At 41.2% G+C, this 13,243-nt stretch overlaps 1 protein-coding gene across 2 annotated transcripts in view; it reads right to left on the minus strand.

Annotated features, from left to right (window-relative positions):
- The window catches only part of ZC3H15 (zinc finger CCCH-type containing 15), a 40,014-nt gene that overhangs the window by 23,448 nt on the left and 3,323 nt on the right, over nucleotides 1-13,243 (minus strand). For both annotated transcript variants that reach the window (XM_033945987.1, XM_033945986.1), the window contains exons 2-5: nucleotides 7,974-8,075; nucleotides 3,639-3,750; nucleotides 3,326-3,478; nucleotides 3,021-3,112 (exon numbers count right to left, since the gene is read on the minus strand). In XM_033945987.1, the coding sequence (XP_033801878.1) occupies nucleotides 3,021-3,112; nucleotides 3,326-3,478; nucleotides 3,639-3,750; nucleotides 7,974-8,075 (459 nt within the window). The remainder of the gene's footprint in view (nucleotides 1-3,020; nucleotides 3,113-3,325; nucleotides 3,479-3,638; nucleotides 3,751-7,973; nucleotides 8,076-13,243) is intronic.

Consider the following 13,243-nt stretch of genomic DNA (forward strand, 5'->3'; position numbering starts at 1 on the left):
AATTAGGATAGTTCACATACTGCATTACCTTTCTTACCCAAGACTTCTTTCCCCCATTTACTGGTTTTGCTTTGATTTATTTAATCACCATTCTCACACCCACCTTCCCCAGTAATGCCCAGCTAGGTCCATAATTCTGTGTACCAGGGAGGGCAGGAGATGATATTTTAGTTCTGGGTAGTGGTCCCAAAAACATAGTGCAGGGATTCAAAAGTGACAATTTCATCCCTTCTTTCCCCACATCCCTATCTGCATTCCACTCAAAGTTTAAACAACAGAGAGATGTCCTATGTCCAAATATTCAGGAACACAGCTCTTTCAGAAATGATCTCTCCTATTCCTTGGGCAAGTTTGTATGTGGGTATTCTTTCTGTTAGATTTTTTTTTCTCACTGAAGAACCAGCTTTCTCACTCCTTTTTTTTCAAGCAGCAGTACTCTAACTGCATTAAGATATACAGAAAAAGTCTGCATAATGAAAGCATGGATTAATAGCCAGCAAACATTATTTATGAACTGTGGAATTATGGTTTTGTTTAAAAAGTTAAAAGCAGTCATGTGATTTTAGCTGTAAAAAGCTAAGCAGAATTAAACTAAACTAGGACCAGTGAATAAGAAAGCTGTCAAAAATAAGGCACATCAAGACCAACCTTTCAATTCTAAGTTAAAATTACTGGTATGCCCACTGCAGATAACAAAAAGAGATTATGTACTTACCCTGGGAAACTTTTCCAGTAGACAGATGTCCCCATGGTCGCGTGCCATCTGCAGAAGGAATCCACTCTGGATTTTTTCTCTGTGCCTCTCCTGTACTTCACTGGGCTCATTAGCTCCACTTACAGTTAGTACCCAAGCACTGAAAGCCACTAAATAAACGTGAAGTAGAAACAACTATGGCAATCAAAGTTCAGAAACAACCATTCTGCTGAAGAAGTAACATTAGAAAATCAACTGCAAACAGCCAACAAAGGCCAGAAAGAAGCTCAGAAACTACTCCAGCACTAAAGAGTAACAAGGGCTGACAGGCATCCAAGAAACAACTTCGAGAAGCATAAACAGACTGACACTGTAGGCAGGCACAGGAAGGACAGGTCAGGAGTCTAGAATGTCTCACCTATTTGATGGAAAAGATATTACCAGGGTAAGTACATAATCTCTTTTTCCAGCGCAATAGGTGAGACATTTTAGCAGATGGGACATATAAAAGTAGTCCCCAAAAAGCTAGGGTGGGCTTGCTGCGCCGGCCTGTAAGACTGAGGACCCAACGGAGGAGTCCTATCTTGCCACAACATCCACTCTAAAACTTGGCAAACATGTGTATACAGGACCACAATGCCACTCTGCAGATCTCCTCAGGGAAGACATCTCTAGCTTTGGCCCATGAAGAAGTCACACTCCTGGGAGAATGTGCCTTCAGAGAAATGGGAGACTGTTTCCCAGAAAGAATATAGGCTAACAAAATGGCCTTATGGATCTATCTGGAAATTGTGGCCTTGGAAGCAGGAGTGCCCTGCTTAACAGAATGAGTCAGTACAAACAGATGGTCAAAGAGATGAAATTTGTTAGTGACCCCTAGGTAGCGAAGAAGCACTCTGCGCACATCAAATTTCTTCAAAACACGATCTTGTGTCCTGGAACCAGTAGGCTGAAAAACAGACAAACACACTTCTTAATTAACATGGAAAGTTGAAATCACCTTTGGCACGAAGGGAAGTCCCAGTCTCTGAGATGAGGAGGAATGGTTCCCTACAAGAAAGAGCCTGGAGTTCTGAGACACGCTGCACTGAAGTAAAAGCGACCAGAAACATGGTCTTGAGCATCAAGTCCAACAGGGAAGCATCCTGAAGGGGCTCATAGGGAGCTTTGGTGAGGCTAGATAGCACCAGGTTGAAGTCCCAGAAAAATGAACGATAGCTTAGCAGACGGTCTAATGCGAAAAACCCCTTTCAGAAATCTAGCAACATCAGGGTGAGATGCCAAATAGGAACGATGATCCGGGGCTCTAAAACAAGAGAGCCCGGCTACCTGGATCCGAAGAGATGCAACAGTGAGACCTTTATCGAGACCAGCCTGAAAAAAGTCAAGAATCACACAGATCAGAGCTGAAAAAGTGCCCACCTGGTCCTGAGCGCACCAATGTTAGAAAGCCTTTCACACCTTAGAATAAGCAGAAACTGTAGATGACTTTTTGGGCTTGTGAGCACCAATGTTGGAAAGCCATCTACACCTTAGCATAAGCAGAAACTGTAGACGACTTCTTGGGCTTGAGACGTGTGTCAATAACCACATCAGAATAGCCTTTGAGTTCTAAAGCTGCGCCCTCAAGAGCCATGCCATAAGAGCAAAGCATCTTGGGTCCTCCATGCAGACTTGACCCTGCATAAGGAGGACTGAATGGGTGCTCAGCCGAAGGCCAGGGATTGGCCGGTCAGATGCAGACTGAAGTCTGTATGATCTCAATGTAGGCAGAGCTGAAGAATCGCTCTGAGCACAAGAAATCCCCCCAAAAGGGACAAAAAAATAAATAAATCACTGAATAAACACACTCCTGCTGGCATGCATGCAAAAGGAAAAAAACTGTAGGTGGAGCTAAGGAGCCCAGTGAAGTACAGCAGAGGCACAGAGATAAAAACCCAGAGTGGATTCCTTCTGCATAACATGCGGCCATGGGGACATAACCCATCTGTCTAGAATGTCTCACCTATTGCACTGGAAAGAATCTTTGAAACCAGTGGCTGGCAATGACATGAGTGGAATGTGCTCATCAGCTTCCTCCCTCCTCCCACACCCCCCCCCATTGCTCTATGTCCCAAGGGGCAGCTAAGCAGTTCTGTAAGTTATCGCAGTTCCAAAAACGAGGCACAAATGAAAGCCACTTGGCCAGCTGAAATTTCACAATATAAGTTAATATAAATAATCAGTGTACAAATATAACCTTAAAAAACTACAGTAATGAGTCCACATTTTATCTTTTCTATTTCTAGCTAGTAGGTACTAGAACTTGATGCAAGAAAGGACATACTATTTGCGTTTTGGGTTTTTTCTTTTCCGCCTCACCATGCTTCTTGTTCACCACCTCTTCCAGCTTCTTTTCATCCCAATTTTCCATCGTATCTGTGTATAAACAGAAGGAACAATAATATATTAAACTCTGATTCGCTAAAGATATCTTAAAAAACAAAACCCCAAAACAAACCAGAAACCTTTTGAGTGAATACACAGAGTATGTTATACCGTTCACAGTAAAAATACAACAAAAAGAATCAAGTATACTAGTAAAAACCAGGCCCCTGATTGCAGATAAGATGGCTGATATATTCCTCATACCTTTTTCCAATTCATCATCTCGTCCATCAACATAGACGCTACGCTTCTCACACTTTCTCTCAAGTGATAAGTCATGGGAGAACTTGCACTTATCTCCTTTTGTGCACTGCCCTTGCTTGAAGAAAGCACAAACCACAGATTTGGGATCTGCACCTGTGATATACAGAACCACCAAAATTAATTCAGATGCTACTCCAGTTATCTGTAATACTGCTTATCAAAAATGGTTTTCAATTCCCATTTTTTCTCCAAGGTTAACTACTACTATCATGGAGATAGCAGTAAATCCTATTTTAAACAACTTTTGTTATACCTTTGCTGACTTTCTGAGCAACTACGACTGGCTTGAAGAGTTCATTTAGCTCCTGCAGTTCTTTCTTTTTATCATCCTTCTTTGTTTTCTTTTCACCTTCAACCTGGGCAACCTACAAGAATTAAGATCAGCCACTTTAAGTTAGTATTTAATTTTATAAACTAGAACACCTCAATGACGATATCCCTTCTTGCTTCTCCTCCTCATATGGGATAGAGCAGTGAGCATCAGGCGTTTTTCAGAGTAAGTAGTGTGAAACATTGCTGACCAAAACAATTGACAGGATGGAAGTATATGCAATAAAACATATCAAAATGCAATACTCTGAGAGGCAGAAATTTGGTGCCCAATCTCAATGCTCCAAATATCCCGGAGACCAGTTTTGTGTTTTTTATTCAAATACCCATACAACAATTTATACCACTGTGCGGCTTGGTGACCCAAGAAACCGCCTGAAAGCACAGGAATTCCAAACTATACTGGCCATGATTTTGGTCTTGGAGAATAAGAACTATAAGGTCAGCATCTATGAGACAGACTTGGTTCTTTTTGTTGCATAGAGCTTTTTGGACCCCAGTTCATTTACAGAAGTTGGATAGCTTTAGGTCTAATAGATGCTGGCATTGTAGTTTAGAAGCTGGGACTTTAGATCATTTAATTTTTTTCTGTCCCTATATAAATGCCTTTTGGAAGTTAATTTGGTCCCAAATTAATTCATTGTTAGAAAATCATGTTGCCCTTTCCTATGATACTATTTTATTTGGTACATCTATGAGATTTAAGAGTCCAATTTCAGCAAATAATAATAAACATTTACTAATACTGACAGGGGTTGCCATTCAACATATTACTGGAAATTGGAAGGATTATACCAAACTTAATTATACCTTTTGGTGGAATTCAGTTTGTCACATTTATAAAATAGAGAGAGTGCTTGCTATACAGCAAGGAAATTATCATAATTTTAAAAAGATTTGGGGACCATTGATTACATATTCTAATGATCAGACACCTTAAACACCTTTTTATTATATAAGGATATAAGTAGGGTGGGATTGGGATATATGATATTGTTTTAATTGGTTTATTACTAATGGATGGGAAGGGTGGGGAGGGATTCTTTTTATGCTTTGATGATTATAAGTAAGAATGTCAAGTGATTTGTAAAATTTTTTTTGATTGAATATTATACACTTGTTGTAAGATATGAAAATGAATAAAGATTTAAAAAAAAAAATAAAAAATGCAATACTCTAGAATCAGGAGTGGTACAGAGGACCAGAGAAGGGCGGATGTGGTCCCTCTAAAGGGCAGTAAGTCTGACTTCTGTGGTAAGTAAATTAATGGAATCACTTTTAAAACAGAGAATAGTGACATTTCTGAAATCCAATGGATCCGAGGAATTACAGGACCCAAGGCAACATGGATTCACTAGAGGCAGGTCTTGTCAGACAAATCTGTTAGATTTGGTGTATTTAGATTTTAGAAAAGCCTTTGACAGTGTTCCTCATAGGAATCTAATAAATAAACTGAGTGCCCTTGGGACAGGCCCCAAAATGATGGACTGGGCCAGGAACTGGTTGAGTGGAAGGTGACAGAGGTTAGTGATCAAAGGAGATCACTCCGAGGAAAGGGATGTTACCTGTGGTGTGCCTCAAAGTACAGTTCTTGGACCATTCTTTTAACATTTTTGTTAGCGATATTGCTGAAGAGCTGTCGGGTAAGATTTGCCTCTTTGCGGATAACAAAATTTGCAATAGAATAAAAACCTCTGATGGTGTGAATAACACGAGGAAGAATCTAGTGAAGCTTGAAGAATGGTCTGAAATTTAGTAGCTAAGAAAGGCAAGGTCATGCATTTGAGCTGCAAAAACCCAAGAGAACAGTACAGTTTAGGTGCTGAAGAACTTTTGTGCACGAAAGAGGAGCGGGACTTGGATGTGATAGTATGTGTTAATCTAAAGGTGGACAAACAGGTTAAAAAAGTAATGGCAAAAGCTAGAAGGATGCTTGGGTGCATAGGGAGAGGTATGGCAGTAGAAAAAAGGAGGTATTGATGCCCCTGAATAAGTCTGGTGAAACCTCATTTAGAACATTGTATACAATTCTGAAGACCGCACCTTCAAAAAAATATAAACAGGATGTTGTCAGACCAGAGGAAGGCTACTAAAATGGTCGGTTGATCTTTAATGCGTATGGGGACAGATTTAAAGATTTCAATATGTATACTTTGGAGGAAAGGTGGAAGAGGAGAGATATGATAGAAACATTTAAATACCTGCAAGGCATAAATGCACATGAGGCAAGTCTCTTTCAAATGAAAGGAAACTGCAGAGTAAGAGGGCATAGAATCAAGTTAAGAGGTGAAAGGCTTAGAAGTAATCTAAGAAATACTTTTTTACACAGAGAGAGGTAGAGGTGGTGGAGACAAAAAGACTGTCTGAATTCAAGAAAGTGTGGGAAAGACACGTGGGATCTATTATGGAGAGGAGGAGAGATATCAAATGCTGTGGATGAGCCATTTAGCCTTTATCTCTCATCATGTTTCTATGTTTCTAATACCACTTCACTGTCTTCTGCTATCAAAACTCTCACCTGGATGATTCTAGTAACTTGGAGAAAGCACTTCTACTGAGGAACAGAACAAGATTCTAAAGAAACCAATCTTACTGAATTACTATTGAGAAAGCAGACCCATCTGCAACATGAACTTCCAATCAGAATCTGTTTAGTGCAGCAGTAACTTAAGTTGTTTAATTCCTGCCTTGGGGTGATCGCGGAATGGCTCGAACAGCAGAAACTAGTGCTCAGTTCAATCAAATGTCAGGACATTTGGATCTCCATGAGGTGTCTCTTGATTTCCCTTACCCCATTACTATTCAAGTGTTCTCATTACTCTGTTTTACTCTAGGTTTTCATTTTGCATGCATTCTATGCAACAAGCATCACATAACATTGATAAACATCCCCAAATCAAATGAAAAGATACCACCACATATTAATGTGAGAAATTATTTTAGTTTCTCATGGGTCCAAAATAAATAGCAAACTTGCTGCAGAAATAGGGTTACCATATTTTGTAAGTAAAAAAGAGAACACCTGGTCCAGCCCCACCCCTTCCCCCATACAAACCTCATCTCTTCTCCTTCCCTCCCTTCCTCTCTCATGGGATAGTACCTCTATGGTAGCAAAGGTGGGTGTAGGGGGGGTCACAGGTCCCACCATGGGTACTGGTGGATCAGGGATAGGAGCTCCTGTTGCGAGCCACTGTAGGCTCGTTTGGCACTGGCTGGAAGTGGCAGGAAAGGACCCAACTCTGCCTGAGCTCAGGGCCACATCTGGAGGGCATCCAAACATGTGCGTGATGTCATCACATCTGCACACGCTCAGAGGCTCTCCAGACATGATCCCAAGCTCAGGCAGAGCTAGGGCCTTTCCTGCCATTTCTATCTAACACTAAATGTTGTACTGTGTGCAATTCTGGAGGCCACATTACAGTAAAGATGTGCGCAGAATTGAATCGGTTCAACGGACGGCCACCAGGATGATCTCGGGGCTCAAGGGTCTCTCGTACGAAGAGAGACTGAACAAATTGCAGCTCTACACTCTTGAGGAACGTAGGGAGAGGGGAGACATGATCGAAACATTTAAGTACCTCACGGGACGTGTTGAAGTGGAAGATGATATTTTATTTCTCAAGGGATCCTCGGCCACAAGAGGGCACCCGCTCAAACTCAGGGGCGGAAAATTTCATGGCGACACCAGAAAGTATTTCTTCACAGAGAGAGTGGTTGATCATTGGAACAAGCTTCCAGTGCAGGTGATCGAGGCAGACAGCGTGCCAGACTTTAAGAATAAATGGGATACCCATGTGGGATCCCTACGAGGGTCAAGATAAGGAAATTGGGTCATTAGGGCATAGACAGGGGGTGGGTAAGCAGAGTGGGCAGACTTGATGGGCTGTAGCCCTTTTCTGCCGTCATCTTCTATGTTTCTATGTTTCTAAATGAGCCTACAGCAGCTCACAACAGGAGTTCTTGTCCAGAACCATAGGTACCCATGATGGGACTGTGCTGTGATTCATGCAGCTCCCGCCCCCAGGTGACCTCCTACTGCCCATGTGAAGATTAAAAAAAGAAAATTTAGGCTGTCCAAAACCCAGACAAACTGTCAGCCTGCAGAAAACTGTCTGGGTAAATCCAGACATATGATAACAGTATTCAGTTTGCTGAAGAAAAACTAGGGGTCTTGAGTAATTCTGTTTCAATGCTGGCAAACTAGAATCCAAGCTTAGTAATATATTTCAGTCCAGTATTTGATATAAAATGTACTTACCTGACGAGGATTTTGCTGGCCAAATTTCACTTGATTGGTTACAGTTTTAATGAATTTTTGTTGTTTAGCTCCCTTCTTATTCTTCAGACCAAATGTCTTGTCCTTAATAAGAAAGGCAAAAATTATAATTAAATGCATGTTTCAAGACTACATTGGATCTTGGCCAAAAGAAAGACCATTTGGATTACTCTTTCACCTACATCTACATTAACTATTACAGACAACTTTTTGAAGAGGTAACATGATATGCTGCCATTGTTTGAAAGCTGTAGACTAGATTGCTAAACAGAATCAGAGCTAAGGAATAGTTAGATTTCTGACAAAAACAAATGTGGTGTATTTTTTGAATAAAAGAACATTAACGATTGCCCCCAAATTGGACAAAACTTGCCAAAAGAAATTATGAAGTTTAGTTCAACAATTATCAGAGGGCAAAGATTAATCTGATCTGATTGTATAAAAATACATGATTACATAGCCCCCCCCCTACCAATATACTCCCAATTAAGCTTCTCAAATGCAGGGCAGGATTAACCAATCGGCCAAGTAGGCATGTGCCTAGGGCCCGAAATGGTCAGGGGGCATCAACATTGTTTTTTCCAAACTCCGATGGGCCCCTCCAGCATCGATCGGCAGTACGGGCCCCACCCCGATCGGCAACGCGGCCCCCCCCCCCCATCGACGGAAAGTAAGACAAGCAAGCAATGCGGATAAGAAAGGCAACGGGAACTGTAATTATGCAAGCAGTGCCGCTTGCTCAAAGCTTCCCTCTGATGCAGCTTCTTGTTTCCGCCTGGGTACATGGTGGGGTGGGGCGGGGCAGGGGGGGGCCCAGTGTACTTGTGTGCCTAGGGGCCCTCGACAAATTAATCCTGCCCTGCTCAAATGGTAAACAAAAGGGTAAGAAAGTGTTGTATCATCAGGATGGACTACTAGTACAGCACAGCACCATTTAATTTAGAAATCCATTAACTACAAGCTCACAAAGGAAGAGAAAAATTAAGGTAGATAAAGGTCATGTGGCCTATCCAGTCTGCCCATCCACATAACTGGAGGTGAGGAAGCAACCTCTGGCCTTTATCCATTTACACTCAAAACAATTAACATGCATCAAAAATTTTTAAAACTAATTTCCAAAGAAATGAAATCATAGAAACATGGCAGATAAAGGCCAAATGTCCCATACAGTCTGCCCATCTGCAGCACTCACTATCTCCTCTTCTCCCTAAGAGAACCAATGTGCCTGTTCCATACTTTCTTGAATTCAGACACAATCTTTGTTTCCACTACCTCTACCAGACTATTCCATGCATATACCAATTATACAAAAATCAAATGCTGTATTTTTTTCTTTGTTTCAAATACTATATAGGATACTATTTCAGTATTCATAGAAATATATACAGGTACTTTAGCACCCTGAAATGTCTCACTGATAAAATATGATGGCCTGACAAAACCAAGGTGGAGAGTATGTTTACTGCATATAGCACCTTTCATAACAATTTGTTTACAAGATAGAAAAGAAAGAGGAAACCACATGGTTCTAGGCCAGGAAACACTCTTCTCTTACATAGTACAATTTGTAGATTTAGGCCCATATTGTATAAACAGCACTGCGATCGACAGCCGCCCACAAGCAGCGCCAATCACAAATCAAGCGACGGCGTTGTTTATAGAATCACAGCCATGTCACAGGTGCTAGAAATGTAGGCCAGGATTTTCAAGGTCTATATTTCTAGCGTTTATCTGTGATAAGAATCACAACTACGGAGGCACCTACCAATGCCTAAGGGTATTTCCGGTGTTAACCACACCCATTTTACCCTTAAGCATTAGTAGGTGCCTCAGTAGTCACGGTTCTGGTATTTTATTTTAAAAAGAGATTTTAATTGCTTTTAAATAATGTGATCAATTAACATGTCAATTAAAGACAATTAAAACCAATTAAAAACGGTGCTATTTGGACACCTAATTAGTAGTACCATTTATAGAATTTGGGCCTTAATGTTTACTGTATTTTTGTTATAGAAAGTTTCAATTTGCAGATCCTCATACTTTATCTATTTGCAGTAACCAAACAGCACAAATGAGTGCCAGTACCTGATTCAAAAAGGTATGGAGACAAAGCAATACTGACCACTTCTGGAAGTCCAAAACAGAGGTGCTTTAAATCTGTAGCAGTGCAAACAGATTAAAAAAAAATGGATCTCATTTTTAGCAGTTTATTTATCATTTTAACTCTTTTTACAGTTTTAAGCTTGTTTGTTGACTTCTGCCACTTTTCTAGTCCTCCAATTGGCCTATTAGTCTGATGATGTCATCAGAACGCATCAGCATACTATGACTGTGCATTGGGTGATTTTTGGTTATTGATATTTTTATGACTGATTACATACATTTTTAATACTTCTTTAGGCATTTAGGGTCGGATTCTATAAACAGCACCTAAATTGGTGGTGTCTACAAAAATGGATGTCGGCTGTATGTTAATCACACTCAGGCACCATTAACAGAATCAAGGCTAACGACGCCCAAGAAAAAACAGATGTCTGCCAGTGTTTTACTAGCCTACATTGCAGGTGTCAAAGCTCAAGGTCCTACACCAGTCCAACACAAAGGATCGCTGGCAGCTTCTTCAGCGCAGTAAATGCGATGTCGGTCGGGGGGAAGGGGTCATGGTGTAGGACAGCAGTGTCAGACATTTTGGAGGAGAGGTTGTGGAAGGAGGGACTGCAACATGCCAATGGTCATCAGGGAGGGGGAGGGACACTAGTTCCATGGTCATTATGGGGGGGCGTGGGAGAGAGGGAGCGAGTAGGACACTAGTGCTGGTCATTGGGTGTGGTGGTGGAGGGCAGAGGGAGGGACAGCTGCATGCCACTAGCACCAGTCATGGAGGTGAAGGATACTAGCACCAGTCATGGAGGTGTAGTGGAGAACAGAAGAGCTGCTCATCTTTTTGAGAACTGGACTAATCCAGGAATGATTGGTACTTCCTGGTTCTTTAAAGGCTTTTAAGTACCTCCTTTAAAGGTTTTTACTATTTAATTAATGGAGTATAGGCTTTTTGAAACCACAATTGTGGGTTTTATGTGCTACTTGGATATGATTTATAGTCTTAAAATTCATATACTGTAATATGTTTTTTATTTCACAGTCGTGCTGAGTCATAGCACACTTGGTTGAGAGTGTGTACTTTGAGCACTCTTCCTTGTGGTATGTAATCTATTTTAAAGATGTTTTCACTAGCAGCATGCCTCACTTATGTCCACTTTTGATTTTGGAATTGTTTTTATATTTTTTTATGTCACTTACCTCCCCCCTTTATTAAAGCTTAGCGTGCTTTTAGTGCCAGCCATGGCGGTAACAGCTCTGATGCTCCGACGCTCATAGCATTCCTATGAGTGTAGGATCTGTTACCGCCGTGGCCAGTGCTAAAAACTGCGCTATGCTTTTGTAAAAGGGGGGGAGCTGTTTATACATTTAATTACTTATTTATGTATTAGTGCTCTACTTATTTGCTTATCCAAAAATTAATGGATGTAGATATAAGACCTTCTTAGATAGGACCCTAACATTTCAAGCTGGTAGGCAACAATCTTGGTTAGGTAAATGTATTCAGCAAACTATGTTATCCTATTGCAGTTTTCGGAAATTAATTAAGACCACTTTGTTTGATAAGTTTATTACTTAGTGAGTTTTATTATTGAAATTCTATTTTATATATATTTGTATTTTTTATTGTATTATTGTATTTCAATGATTGTCCAGCTCTTTTTAGTGTAAACTGCCTAGAACTTGTGGTATAAAAGAATAACGCTATTATTATTACTAGTGTTTAAGCTCGTTACATTAATGGGTGCTAGAGTAGATGTCTGTCTGTCTGTCATTCTTTCTGTCTGTGTCTCTCCCTGCCCCCCCCTGTCTGTTTGTCTTTCTTTCTGTCTGTCATTTTTTCTTTCTCTCTCTCTCTCTCTCCTTGGATGCTGGCTGGCTGTCTATCTGTCTGTCTGGCCCCCTGTCTGTCTTGTCATTCTTTCTCTCTCTCTCTCCTTGGCCGCTGTCTGTCTGGGGTTTTTTTCTTTTTCTCTCTCTCCTTGGACGCTGGCTGTCTGTATGTCTTTTTTTTCTTTGCCTCTCTCTCCTTGGCTGCTGTCTGTCTTTCTGTCTGTCTCTGTCCCGTCTTTCTTTCTGTATGTCTCTCTGTCTCTCTCTTTGGCCCACTGCCTGCCTATATTTTTCTGTTGTGCCATCTTTGACTGTCTCTCCATAGCCCCCTTCGGTCCCCCCCCCCGAGCAAAGCTGTCTGCCCCCAGCACACCCCTCCCCCAAAGCAGCCCCCTTTCCCTCTCCCTGTCTCTCCGTGGCCCCCTTCTGTCTTCCCCCCCCGAGCAAAGCGGTCTGCCTTCCAGCACACCCCTCCTCCCAAAGCAGCCCCCTTTCCCCTTCCTTTGAGAATTATTACCAGCATGGGACACCTACAGCACTGGCACGACACCCTCCAGCCGTTCCTCTCAGCTATTGGAGTGAAACGACACCCTCCAGCTGTTCATGTCAGCTCTCAGTGAAACTGCCACCACCGCTCAAACTCCTGCACGAGCCACCAGTCGGTGCATGCTCTTCAAGCCGCCGTGTGTCAGCCAGCGCACACTCTTCATGCCTCAAGCCGCCGCGTGCTGTAAACAGAATACGGCCACGGAGAGACACAGCACTTGTCAGGTAGCACAGCCTCCTAAGTGCGCATGCGCGCTTAGAGGATTAAATATTTAAAAATTTAGAGGATTAAATATTTAAAAATAATATTATTTTTAAATATTTATTATATTTAATGATTTTATGGTCTATATATATGTATATCTTTCTCAATTTTGGATACTTTTTATTGTATGAATAATTTATTTATTTGTTTGTTTTGTTTATATGTTTTAGAATTTTACCTCTGATGCAGCCTTGGTTTGGGCAACACCTACATCAGGTATTTTTAAAATAATTTTTTAATAAAGAATTTTATTATTATTATTGGGCTCCACTTCTTACCTCTACATACTAACTTTTCTTAGACTTGTGATATAACTGAAAGATCAGTGTTTCTTGTCTCCATCTGTTGACTAGGGACCATAAGTTGCAATACCTTGGCAGAATAAGGAAGCCCATTTTTACAGCGAGGCAGGCAGGCACCATTAGTGGTATTAAAAGTAATGAAAAGTAGTCTGTACCCCTAGTCTTGCAGATCTGTCATTTAGTTCAGGCTGGAGAGCCAGATACAC

The sequence above is a fragment of the Geotrypetes seraphini genome, chromosome 5, assembly GCF_902459505.1.
Source record: "Geotrypetes seraphini chromosome 5, aGeoSer1.1, whole genome shotgun sequence".
NCBI lineage: Eukaryota > Metazoa > Chordata > Amphibia > Gymnophiona > Dermophiidae > Geotrypetes > Geotrypetes seraphini.